Source organism: Lepidochelys kempii, chromosome 1 (genome assembly GCF_965140265.1).
Source record: "Lepidochelys kempii isolate rLepKem1 chromosome 1, rLepKem1.hap2, whole genome shotgun sequence".
NCBI classification, from domain to species: Eukaryota; Metazoa; Chordata; order Testudines; family Cheloniidae; genus Lepidochelys; species Lepidochelys kempii.
In genome coordinates, this window is record NC_133256.1 from 218675296 (window position 1) to 218689328 (window position 14033).

Here is a 14033-nt window from a genome sequence, read left to right on the forward strand (position 1 = left end):
AGTGAATTTCATTTTTTAGATCTCAGGCACTCATTTGTTTAGATTGCAAATACATTATTTTTATAAACATGTTTGTTAAAATTTAAAAAAAGAAAAATAGCCTTTTTTGTTACTATAGGTTTGATAAACTCTCTCTTTAAAAAACAGAAAGGTCCTGATTCTGATCTCACACTGGTTTATATTAGTGTAACTATAGACGTTTCAACTGTTACTGCTCATGTACTGCACACTAGTGTGAGAGCAGAATCAAGCCCCCAAACCCTAAATTGAAGGCATAAAGCATCTCTTTAAGCTGCAGTTTGAATACATAAATGCAAGTTATAAAAACAACCCTTAGCTTGTTTCCGATCTGAGGCTTAATGGTGATATGTATTGAGCTGCATGGACTAAAACCAGACATTGTGCAAGTTGTCTGAAATGCAGTTTAACCAGCTGACAAAAGATCTCTTTATAGTGGTGTGACACTGTACTTCAAAGTAGCACCCTGTAACCCCCATATTCATCATTCCTATGTGGTTGTGATATTTCTAACAAAGCATACCATGTAAGATACCATATGAAAGGTCATAATCTGCTGAACCTCACCGTTCTGTCAAAATATGTATATTGTTAGTGTAATATGAAGTTATGAGATGTTGCTATATGGTTATTATTGAAATATGTTGTGAGTTTGGGAATCACCCACTGCTAGTTCTCCAGTGACAGCAAAGGAGGTGACCCACACCCAGGCAGGTGTTGAAAAACCCATGACCAGCAGGGGAATTGTAAACAAGAGATCTACAATTCAGTAAGGCCTTCTCTATACTACAAAGTTTTGCTACAGTTATACTACAAAACAGTGTACGTGTACACACTACAAAGCTACTTTTGGTGGTAAAACCCAGGCAGGCAGGTAGAGTGGATTGCTTCTGCCAGGATGGGGGGAAAGACTGCTGTGCAGAGCAGAGCCAGGAGCTGATGTCTCAGGATAGGTCCATCAGCCTGCTGTCCCGACCCCATCCCGCACCACCACTCTCAAGAAACCTGCATCATGTGACACTATACATTCCCCATGAGGCATTGCAAACCCTTCCCAAAGCACCTTGAGGCCAGCTGCATAGTGGGATAGCAACCCACAGTGTACTGCTCTGTGTCTTTGCAAGAGCTGCTAGTGTAGATGTGCTCCACCAACATAAGGCGCATACTGTGGACATGCAATAGCTATTTTAATTAAAGCACTTTAATTAAAGTGGCATAACTTTTGCAGGCAAAACTTTGTGGTGTGGACAAGGCCTAACAGACAGTTGTGCAGCACACAATGAGGATTGCTCCACTCTGTGACTCAGCAAGGCCCACCAGGACATGTATTGAGAGTACAAAATAAGGTGCAGGGGCATCATGCGATTATCTTTCTCCACGCCCCCTCTGCTGAAGACGACAAGAACACTGGGAAGAAAAAGACTTTGAACTGAGACTGGTCCCAGGCTGAGAAGGAAATTTTTCCTGTGTATTAAGAACTGTAACCTACCTGCAACATCCAGTGGGGTGGAAAAAGCTGTTTGATTCAACTCTTGCTTAGTCTAAAAGTTTAGAATTTAGAATGCATGTTTACTTTTTATTTTCATAACTACCTCTGATCTGCCTAACACTTATAATCAATTAAAATGTATCTTTCTGAGATTAATAAACTTAATGTAATGTTTTATCCTTACCAGTGAGTTTGTCTAAAGTGCTTGGGGAATCTGCTCAGATTACGAAGCCTGGTGCATGTCCACTTTCCTTTGACAAAGTGGCAAACTAATTAATGAGCTTGCACTGTTCAAGAAATGGTCTTGAGCAGTGTAACATGGTATATTTCTGGGGTGCAAGGCTGGCGGCTTGGGAGAATTGCTAGTGTTTCCCTGTGTATATAGTTCATGAGTGGCTTGGAGAGCATTCATGCAATTTAGCTGGGTGTGCCTCTGCATGCTGGTGGCTGAGGGATAACAGCGTCTGGAGGGGTTTGCTGCTTGTCACTGGCAAAGCATTGTGAGAGATAGCCCAAGTTGGAGAGTTAAGGGGGCCCACAGTTCCAGGCTGTACCCCGGGGATCCTGTCACAAGTGGTTCCTCATTTAGTGATGAATCTTGATCCTCCTTATGGGCAAACAAGACCTGAAATGCTGAGCCGAATTCACTCCTGCCATTAGCAGGTGTAACTCCAGTGAAGTCAATGAAGGTATGCCAGCAGATAATTTGGCCTGCTGTTTTTACTGAATAGGCAGTGTAAAGGCCACTCAGAGATCATGAAGTCTTTGCAGTGTCTCTTTAATAAGGCACTGTGGAGTGGGGGAGAAGGGACACTGTGGTCACACCACACAAGTGAATGGGAAGGAATGGTCAGCTTACAGTATGTATCCATGAGCTTAAAACCCTGCATGTGAGTGTGAAGGAGGTAGTGGAACCTCAGAAGGTTGTGGTCAGTTCTCCTGCCCGAAGTCTGAAGCAGGAGATTTGTTGCCAAAAATTCTCCATGTCTTTGTCCAACACAAAGCCTTTTTTTTTCCTTTTTTTCCCCCCAAATTTTGCACAGTGTACTTATGGAAAAGTCCAATAGAACTTAAGTTTTCTGTAGGTTTTTCTTGTTTTTTAAAAACACCTTATAGAAATGAGTAGAGAATTAAATAAACTGCTATAGATAGAATTCTATAGGCTGGTTTGGAAAACATACAGAAATAATTTATTGGAAAAAGAAAACCTATACGTTTTTAGAGAAATGTCTGTAGACCCCAAAGAACTCTTAAAACCCACTTTTTTGTGTGGTTTTACCTCTATCAAATACTACAGGACCTTTCCATGAGAGAAACATAGCAGAGTCTGGCTGTAAGTCTTGACTAATAAGCTAACTTTTAAAGTAGGTCTATTTTACCATGACACTCAGTTAAATATGGGGAGCCATTTTACATGTACAGTTTATCTACATAAGTTGCTTTGCTGTGGAGAACAATTTATGAAAAGAGTACTGGGCTCTAGAAATGCACCTCTTTTTACAGGATTTTCATGCTGAATGACTAAAAACAGGACAGGCAGTTCAGGTCAAGGTGAGTTTATTGTCCATACAGCATACCTAATCCCGCCAAAACACATTTCTTAAAACCATCTTTAAACTAGTCAAAACAACAGGTTATTAATAAAAATGACTTAACACTGAACAGAGACAACCTTTTAAAAGGTAATCGAGACTACACTTTATCAGAATCTTATCCATCAAAAAACAATCTCACATACTTTCTAAATACTTTTTGTTTACACTGATCATGTCTACTACCGCACTCTCTAGCATCCCCTGACCATATAAACATCCACACCTCTTAAAGAGCACATTGTGAGAGGATAACTTTGACTTGATATGGCATCACACTCATTAAAGCAAAAAAAAAAAAAGTTTGAGAACAGAAACTGTGCAACTGAGAGTGATTTCTGAGGTACATGATAACATGGTAATACACATAGTGGAAAAAATCCAGTGGCCGGGTGAGTTGCTGGGAACTTTTGAGCTGTCCAATTATTCAAGCAAAGACCAGCAGCATTAGGTTGGGATAATAGCACTTCCCTACCTCACAGGGGTATTAGGAGCATGTATACATTAAAGATTGTGAGGCACTCAGATACTATAGTGATGGGGACCATATAAGTACCTAAGACAGAAGATAGATAGAAAAACCAAATATTCCACTAAAAATGACAAATATTTGCCATACTATATCAAAGATCTGGGAAGGTACAATCTGCAAGGCACTTTTTTCAAAGTGGGCTGTAGAGAAAAAGGCTGGATTATGGTATTTGAAAAAAATCACACACTGGTGCTTTGAGATAGCAGTTTTTGATGCCAGACAAAAAAACAACAACAAACCAATGTTGACTTTCTTGTCCTCAGTTTGAAATGAAAATTGTGCAAAACGTACGATAGTTTTCATTTTAAGTGATATTGTCAAGTTGTTAGGACCCAGATTTTACATACTTTGAGTGCTCTGTATTATAATAGTAAATGCCCTCTTGATTCTAACCACATAGTAATTGTTTATTTTTTACTACACCACTAGAGCATCAAATGTATTTGTTAAAAATGACTGCACACAGTGTAGATCCTATGAAATAAATTGTGCATGTGGGCTCCAACTGTACTTTTTATGTGTCAGCTTTACACAAAATAAAGGACTACGTTATTTAACTTTATCATGCTCAGAGGCAGTTTTTAAAGGAATACTAAGGTACAAACAAAAAACTAACGCTACATGGTAATGCAGTGAGGACTTGATTCAACAAACACATATACCCCTGAATAATTTTCCAGTAGTCCCATTGTCAATGGGAGTACTCATACGGGTGAAGTTCTCACATGCACAGGTTTTTGCAGGATAAGGCTCTGAGTTATAATCTATCAGGTTCTTTCGGGTGAAATTCGCCCATGACTGCATAATGTCTGAGTAATTGTGCTATATGCAGGGCACAAACCTGGAGTGAGGGGGATGAAATTCATCCCTAATCTACTGACAGGTCAAAAGCTCCTATGTAGCTTCTCCACATCCCTTTTTGGAAACTAATCTGTGTATTCACTTTCCTGTCCCCAGAACTCTCTTCAAGCTGGCCTATTCCAAGATGACGTGAAGACCCCTCTCTGCACTACACGGGGTACAGAAAGGCAGTTAGCCCTCCATAACATAGGGAATTTCACATTTACATCTCACTCCTGTAATCAGATCAGCACAAGTGGACTTCAGTGCCTGCACTGAGTTCCACAGAAGTCATTTGGGCTCCACATGGGTACAAGAGACTGCTTGCACAGATCTGATTGCAGGAGAGAGGCCTTAATGATGAACCTTTCAAGGAAAACGTATGCACTGCAGGAAATGGTGCTAGTGATTCAGCAGACAGCACTCTTCCTTCTGAGTCCATAGCGAGCCAATGCCTAGCATGGTGCTAGAAGGAATTGTACTTCGGAAAGTGCTGTTTTTTGAATGAAATGAAAACCAAGGTCCTGACCATTGTGGTTCTTAAAAGTCCTATGATACTTTTCACATTCTTAACCTTGCTGTCCTTGCCAAATTCCAGCGTTGGGTAATTATGTTCCATTCTGCTGGCCTACATTCTCTCCTAACAGTTTCAGTTCTACAAACAGTTTTTTAGTGTTGCTGGCACACGACTGCTGTGTTCCAGACCAGAAGTAGGTGAAGTGATCTCCACAAACACTGTGGCCAAATACTATGTTGACTTACACATATACAGCTCCTCTAAAATCAAGGGCGTTTTAAGGGCACAAGTCAGCACAAAATTTGGTCCAGTCCATAAATCACTTTGGTATATGTCCATATGAAAGTTCTATATGTCACAGTAAGATCTTATAAGGAGCAGGGCTGTGCAGATTTTTGGGGGGGAATCTCACTTTCCATGATTTTTTCATAATATGAGTTTTTTTGTACCAGAACCTGCTAAATTTCATGTTTTTAATGTGAAAATGTTTATCTTTGTAAGAACTAAATTCCACAATTTGGAAAATGTCAAGGTTTCTGTTTAATTATATGGCCATTTTAGAGTGAAAATTTTACTGTTTTCACTTGCTCTATCTTTTTAAGCAAAATACCTAACATTTTGCAGGACGTTGGCTGTTTTGCAAAATTGGACTGATTTCAGAAAATTGAAACAAAATACAAAAATCTCAAATATCTCAGGGCCTGATGCTGCAAACACCTTTGCATGGACACACAGCTGAAATTGCCTGGAGTGCCCTCCAAAGGAATTTGTGGGAACTGGAGCTATGTTTTCTGTTTTCATTGAGAACACTGAACATAGCCCTAACAAAAAGGTGTTTTCCGTTATAATATGCAGTGTTAAAAGCATGTAAAATCTGGGGCTCAAAAAGCCTGGCAGTATTACTTTAAGACCATTTGTTTTGTCCTTTGATACCCAGCCACTGAGAGAAGACTGTTGGGCCTAATCCTGTAGTCCATACTCAGGTAAAACTCCCTTTGAGTATTACAAAAGTACTGGGCTGATTATTTCTAAATCCACTGCAAATTAAGGGCCTGATTCCACAAACATTATTGAGCTAAGTGCTTACTACCACAAGTAGCCCCATTGATTTCTATATGCCAAACCATGGTGTGGCTAACTAGCAGTATGACAGGCAGCATCGTGGGCAAGGAAGCAGGCACCACACAGCTGGACAGCCCCCTCCCTACGCAGGTGGGTAGAAAGGGGGAGAGCCCCAGCTCCCCCACCCTCAATGTGGCCAGCCATGTAGCTGCACTGGTGCATTGTGATGCATATGCTGCACCGAGTATAGACCTGGTGCAGTTTATTCCCTTTTTGAAGTAGACAGGAGACCAGGAGGGGACTGTGACTTCAGGGGTCACAATCTGTTTTCTGGACTGCTCTAGGGGCAGCTTAACAATGCAGACAACCACAAAGTCATGATCTAGCCTTGTGGGATTACTTATGGTAGTAAAGCATTACACTAGGTAGCAAAGGTTCAAAGTTCACTGTCCAGCTCCTTGAGTAATCATTTGCATCGGGGCAAAGTAAGCGTAAAATGCTCCCAAACCAGAATTTTCTACTTATGTCTGAGGTAACATTTTAATATCCACAAGATACTCATTTTGCACAAATACAAATGACTAAATAAGGTGACATACAGTGGAGAATCAGGTCTTAAGTGCTTCCAGGATTGAGACCTATACGTGCAGAAATCTTTGCTGAACGGATCCCTCATGTTAATGTATTTTTTCCACTATGAAATGGACACCTAAGACCAAACGGGAGCCCAATGTCCCTGCAATCTACAACTGTTCCCCTACACAACTGAAGCAACTGTGCTTTGCTCACCAAAACACAGGCTTTGGCTGCCTTTTGCACTGACCATTCCATGAGGCTCCCAGCGGAAAGAACTGTAAAATTGTGAGGTATTGTGAAAATGGGAACCTTTTTTGTCCAGTAAACCTGAGGTAAATATACTGTCTTTGCAGGATGTGATCAGAAAAATAAAATAAAATAAAATAAAAAAAAAATCATGAGCACGCTATTAGAAAACAACTGTACAGGGCATTTCCAGTAAATCTAACAACTCATCTTATCTCCACTTAACCGTCTACTTCAGGATTTGAAATTTAAGCAGTAAAATAATATATTATAAAAATGTTTATAAAATAGCAGCACACTCAGTGAAACAATACAGCTAAGTACTGTTAATGTGAATAAGAATGAAACAAATCATAGCTTCTTAGCAGCGCAAAAAAAAAAAAAAAACCAAACAAAATAAACCCCTTAGATTCTTACTCCATTTTCTACCCTCATCTAGCCAAATATGGCAGAGTCCATTCATAAAATATTCTTCAAAGTAGCATGTTCTTTCTGGATTTTTATCTTTAAAAAAATGCAAACATTAACATTTCATCCAACAGCTTCAAACTGTATATTTGCAATCTGTTAATACAATTGTGCAAAAAAAAAAAAAAATTGCCCCATCTCCTTTGCCATCTAAATGCCTCTTCTTTACAGATGGAGCAGGAAAAATAAATTCAAGTACACTGAATACACCTTTGTAATAAAAATCAAAGTCACGCACCTTGATGTTTACCATTTGTGTCTTTTGCACCAGCAATTTTCTTTCATTGTCCATATATAAGCATGCGGGTGGTATTAAGATCCTTCTGACACTGAACAATACACAGAATTGTCAGACTTTCATCCGGAATGTTGTGACAGGAATGTCATCCGAAGCAGGTGTTGGAATTTCCAGCAACACCAGAACTAGCAAAGTACATCAGATACTGGAAAATATTGACTATTAAAAGCTATATGCATTGCTGCTTTTTTTTTTTTTTTTTTTTTGCTCAGCACAATTGTCATAAACCATCTCATTTATCCCTTAGGAACAATTTTCAAAGTGCTTTTCGAATGAAATGGTTTATAATAATGCTAACTGTGGACCAGTAAAGTTATAAAAATCTGGAAAATGTGTTTTCTGGAGGGAGAGGGGGGATCAAAGGAAATCACATCTTCTTTAACACAGTGAGGATATGTTAAAAAGGAAGATGGGCAGAGCATCATTTAATTGCCTTTACACCAAACTAAGGAGCTGCCAAAAGTTAACATTGACGTGTTGCATTAGCATTGTGAATGAATATAATGCTTTTTCACAGATGATCCACTGCATCTAGGAATCCAAAGTTCTGAGGTGGTCTGATTTGTTGACAGGTCATTTGTAATCTGTATATTTCTGCCATCTAATGCAAGCATTCTATACTTTGGCTTGGACCACTGCTGGATAGCAGGATCAGCTTTAAGCCAAAGATGCTGTTGTGTTTAGAATGAACCATTTCTGGAGGAAAAGTAGGAAGCAGTGGTGGGGGGCGAGGGGGGGAGGGGGCGGGCAAAGAAACACCTGCTCTTCCGGCTGGCAAAATAAAGCATCTTCTTTCTTAGGTAGCAGCTACCACAGACAGCAAGAGTAAACAAAACTAACTTACAGAGATCCAACAAACAGTTCTGACTAATAACAGAGGTGATAGATCAGCAAATCTCTTCTGCATCCAAAATGGTTCAATCACTTCAGGGATCTTTTCCCACTTTGCCCTAACCCCTTAATTCTATTGCTTTGCAATCTAGTCAAGCCATAACATCACACACACAATTCCTTTCTTAAGTTTAAAAAAGGGTGTGTATGCACTAGGTCATAATGCACGCACAAAAAAGTATACTCTACTTTGTTCCCACAAATGCAGGCTTACATTTATCTAGCTACTTTTTATGCTTTTATAAGCACTTAATATCACTGATACATAATCAAACAGCAATTATCAAATATATCGTGGGATTCCCTTCTGTAGAACATCACAGGCACCAAATGCTTTTTTAAATTACTCATTTTTTTTGTTTTGTATCTAAAAGAGCTTTAAATACGTTCTATGTGGGAGCAGATTAAAAAAAAGATTTCACTCTAAAAAAGGGGGGGGAGCAGGGGGAGCAAGCATGACTGTCTGGGCTGACGTCCTCACAGGTTGATGTCTCTCACATCTGTGGGAGTGCTGGCCTGGTCCAGTTCATCCACCATCTTTGAAGGATTGCTTTGCTGTTGCTGCTGCTGGACTTGCCTAAGGTTGCTTACTAGCACCGACTCAATCTGTTCTTGGCAGGCTTTAAGGCAGTCCTAGAGAATAGGAAGCAAAGTGATCTGTTAGTGAATCTTTTCCCACTGTGTCAATCAAAGCTTCAAGACGAGCAGAAATGAGGAAAACCAAGATGTTCAGAGGCTATGTGAATGGAAATCATGCATTCACCCTAGAATCGTGCTATGAAGGGAAACAGGATGCACATCACTAGAAGCAGCCCACGTATGCAGTCCTTTGGGTGGAGTAAAGCAAATACCACATTTGTTACGATCTTGGCACCTTAAAATTCTAACTCTCCTGCAAGAAAGTAGTGCCTTTTGGAATGGGAACTCAAGGTATTCATTGGCAATATCCTGCAGGACAGGTATAAATCCAAAGGCAGGACTATACCTAGCTCTGCAGTAGCTCCTGCATTCCCTCTGCAGGGCAAAATGTATATCATACCTGTGCAAGAAGAAACATGCCTTTAATAAAATCAAGTCTACAGTACTCTGCAGTAATGGTCCAAAGTACTACATCTTACAGCACTGCAATGAAGTAGGCCGTTACTATAGAACACTGAAGTATTTTCTTTAGAAGGGTCAGCAACGAAGAGGTAAAAAGGAGATGCCCCCTAGCTCAGAGAATCTGTATCCAGACTCCCAAAAATGTAATCCTGCCTCCAAACACTGCTTGATAGTTGAGCTTCATGAAAGACAACCCTGGTAGAAAAAGGACAAATGCAGTTGCGAAGCGACCCACCAGACAATCCAAGGCACAGAGCACCAAGACCATTGTCAGCAGTTTGCATGGACCATCTTCCACCCACGGAGTAAATTCAAATTGAAACAACCAAAATGATTCCAACAACAGGGGAAAGAGCAGGCCAAAGCTAGGACACCTATGTCTCACTGAAAATGGCACACTTATTCAGGGTGCAGGCAAAATTAAAATAGTAACAATAACAATACAGTAGGACCTCAGAGTTACGAACACCACAGTTATAAACTGATCAGTCAACCGCACACCTCATTTGGAAGTGGAAGTACACAATCAGGCAGCAGCAGAGACAAAAACAAAAAACCCACCACCACTATCACCAAAATTAACAAATACAGTACAGTACTGTGTTAAATGTAAACTACTAAAAAATAAAGGGAAAGTTTTAAAAAAAAGATTTAAAAAGATAAGGATATTGTTTCTGTGCTCGTTTAATTTAAATTAAGAGAGTTAAAAGTAGCAGTTTTCTACCGCACAGTAAATTTTCAAAGCTGTCTTATGTTCAGTTGTAAACTTTTGAAAGAACAACCATAATGTTTTGTTCATTTGAACATTTCAGAGTTATGAACCTCCATCCCCAAGGTGTTCGTAACTCTAAGGTTCTACTGTAGTAATATCAGAAAACTACAAATATCCATAACCATGTTTCTGCCACAGACCTCAAAGCACTTTGCACAGAGGATTAGATAAGTATCTTTATTCTCATTTCACAGACTCAGCAACTGAGTTACAGAGAAGTGATTTGCATCAGGTCACACATGGAGTCAGTGGTTGAGTCAGGAACAGAACAAAGTACTGCAGCACAACGGATCAAACCAGGGACCTATCTGGCAAGCCCCCTCACTCTCACCCACATAGTGGCAACCAGTAGAGTTTGAAGTCTGCACACAGGTATGCTTCATCCCTGGCCTGCAATGTACATCTGTTGTCCTAGCCTGACTGGGAAAGCATAAGTCATGTATGTCTGGGCATGTCCGCTCCATAGGTGACATTTATGTGCTTCATACAATTTGTGCTGGTGTGATTATTCCAGGTGATAAAATTCATTCTGTGCCAGGATTACCACTTTGTGTTGGACCCTGGAGACTCAATGCTAGCAGTAAAGTCACACCCTCTCTTTGCAAAGAAACTACCATGCCTATATCCTGGAGCACCATTCCCAAACATTATTTGTACATATATATATATATACCAGCAAAAGAGTACAAGAGGATGGTTTGTTATGCTGATCAGATACAAGGAAGAGTGGATTGGATGAGACATTGGTCCTATCATGAACAAGAAACTTACCAAGGATGTGGAGGCCACTACCCAATTCTAGGTTTCAGAGTAGCAGCCATGTTGGTCTGTATTCGCAAAAAGAAAAGGAGGACTTGTGGCACCTTAGAGACTAACAAATTTATTTGAGCATAAGCTTTCGTGAGCTACAGCTCAATTCTAGCATCAGTAAGCTAGGTACAGAGCATGGCGGCACCATTAGAACATCAGTAACAAGAGGCCAGTTCATCACTATTGCCTGGGCATAACTGGACCAGGATGGCATCGTATTTTCCAGCTTAATAGTCAAAATCAACTGTTATCAAGAATAACGTTGATCAATACCATTGTTAGATCAGTAGCAGAGAGCAAGGCAATACTTAAAATCTGTGTTGCAGTGTCATGCCCATGTGACATGCAGTGGGTGGATTGTTACTTCTCTGTGTTTGTCATAGCTATGTGCTTCTTTAACCCATGGCTCTGTGCTCCAGAGATGGATGCCCTAACAAAGATCGGTGAGACTGATATTAAACACTTAACTATAGGTGAAGAAAGTGGGGATTCCCATAATTCAAGTTGCCTAACACTTTCCATTATAAGCCAGTGCTTTCAGTTGCTTGTCACTTTGCCAAACTTCTATTCCTTGGGCTGAAATTTGCCATGTTTACTCTGTGTCTCAGGCTGAATTGATCTGGGAAAAATTCAGCAAAAACAGCTCAGCCATTTCCAAGAATGAGGCTAGGGAAAGCAGGTAGTTTGACAAGAGTTAATAAAAAATCCCAACAGTTTCTCTGAAGAGTTCTAGCACCTTCAGGATTTGGAGCATGACCTTCCAATTTGGATTAGGAGAATTGTGGGGTCAGGTGCCATATGCTCTCCCCAGGAACATACACCGAGACATAACCAAGTTGTAAGCCTCCGAAAATTGTCATTTGTACATACTCAGTAGAGCCCATGAGATCCTTGCTGCTAAAAGCCCCAGAAAGCGCCTTGACATACCAACTACACTGAAACATGCCTCAGGAGTAGAGCTAGAGTGCTAGATTTAATGTGGATGTAACAGATGGAGTAGCAGATGCTGTGGCCTCTAAGCCTAGGAGAAGGCAGAGATTAAAGTGAAGGGAAATGACATTCTCCTTGGCTTGAGGTGCCAACACTCTACCTCCTGTTTCAATATACTTGCTCCACTGGAGGAAAGGTGTGCTGGGCATCAGGGAGAAACCATAAGTTCTACTGTCATCTCTTTCACTTATTGGTGTTAATAAGCCTGTGCACTTCACAGTCATTACTGAGCAAGGCCTCGTATCCCTACCTTAAGGAGGCAGGCAACTTCCATTCTCCCCATTTTACAGAAGAGGAACTAAGTTTACACAAGGTCCCTTTGGAAAAGCTTTGGCACAGAATTCAGGGACCAGATTCTAGGCTGTATGTCACATGAAGTGCAGTGGGGACAATGATGTCTTTTAAGTCACCTTTGCACTATGCAGAATCTGGCCTGCTCTTTGGCATCACTGTAGCCCTTATCATAAATTAGAGGAACCCCAGAGGCATGCACTAGTTTATGGCAATCTGTCTGAAATAGCAATGTGCACCTAATGACAGATATAGTCACTCTGTACTGTTCTGATTATGAGACAGCCCTCTAAGATGTACCCTAGCCTCAGAAGGAGAGTGTAGATCATGTATTCATTCCACAGCATACTCCTTTTAATTTCCTGGGGTCAGTTTTTCTTAGGACATCTGACCAGAAGGTAATTCTTCATCTTCACTTTTCATGAAACACCCTTATTTCTGTCTCTCTGCATTCATACCCACACTCTGTGTATAGTCCTGTTGTCCTCTGGAAATTAGAGGTATATTGTGGGCACAAAAAATGAGTAACAATGTAAGTTAGCTAATACTCAGATGCACTGAGCAACCACAACTCCAGTTTAGTCAATGGGAGCAGGGGATGCTCAGCAACTTAGAAACTCGAGATAGTGCCTCAAGTTGGACCCCCCCCCCCCCCCCGAAATGCAGTGCCTAAAGTGAGAGGTCGTGTCTAAAAATGCTGGCCTATGTGACTTGCACTCGGCCACACAGTGAGTCAGTGGCAATGACAGGAATAGAATGCTGATCTCTTGACTCATGGTCAAGTACCCTATCCACTGGACTACATGTACTGTCAGCACACTGGATCAGTCACTGAATGGACATGTTTCAAAATGCTAACTGCACTCCAACAACAGGTATTCGTGCACACTATCTATGCACCATACCACAGCAAGAAGGCTTGCCCGTAATCCTGTATTAAGAATTCATGTAGAAACCATGCCAGCTGGAATTACCCATATTAAGACGCTTAATTACCAAAACCACGTTTTCTCTGGTTTTGGTAAATCTACAAAAGACTTTGCTGCCTTATTGTAAAAGGAGTCCTGTTGAGGATAGCAGGCTACAGTTGCCAACCCTCCAGGATTGTCCTGGAGTCTTTGGGAATTGAAGATTAATCTTTAACTGAAGATTATGTCATGTGATGAAACTTCCAGGAATACGTCCAACCAAAATTGGCGACCCCATGTCAGGCCTAAAATTAGACCTCCTACCAACTTTTTTGGTATGAGGTGCATTGTACTGTCTATCCCTCCTTATACTCTGCATACATGCTACATTCTTATCAGAAAGCAAGGGACTGACACCTACAGGATTCCTGCTCTTGGAGAGATGTGAAGTTTGAATACCCGGTTTGCTAAGAATGGAGCAGGAAGACTGATGTGAAGGAGTACCGTACATGTCACTGAGAAAAAGAAATTAAATACCCTGGATTTATTGGTGATGGGAGGTGAAGCAAAAAAATCTGGATTTTTTACAATGCTGCAGCCATTACATGTTGGGGTATTTCTATTGGGTTTTT

General features: G+C 40.6%; 1 protein-coding gene across 2 annotated transcripts in view; it reads right to left on the minus strand.

Moving 5' to 3' along the window:
* Positions 1-3047: 3047 nt before the first annotated feature.
* The window catches only part of CCND2 (cyclin D2), a 55961-nt gene continuing 44975 nt past the window's right edge, over positions 3048-14033 (minus strand). For both annotated transcript variants that reach the window (XM_073314806.1, XM_073314801.1), the window contains exon 5: positions 3048-9162. In XM_073314806.1, coding sequence (XP_073170907.1) covers positions 9007-9162 — 156 coding nt within the window. In that variant the 3' untranslated portion in view covers positions 3048-9006. The remainder of the gene's footprint in view (positions 9163-14033) is intronic.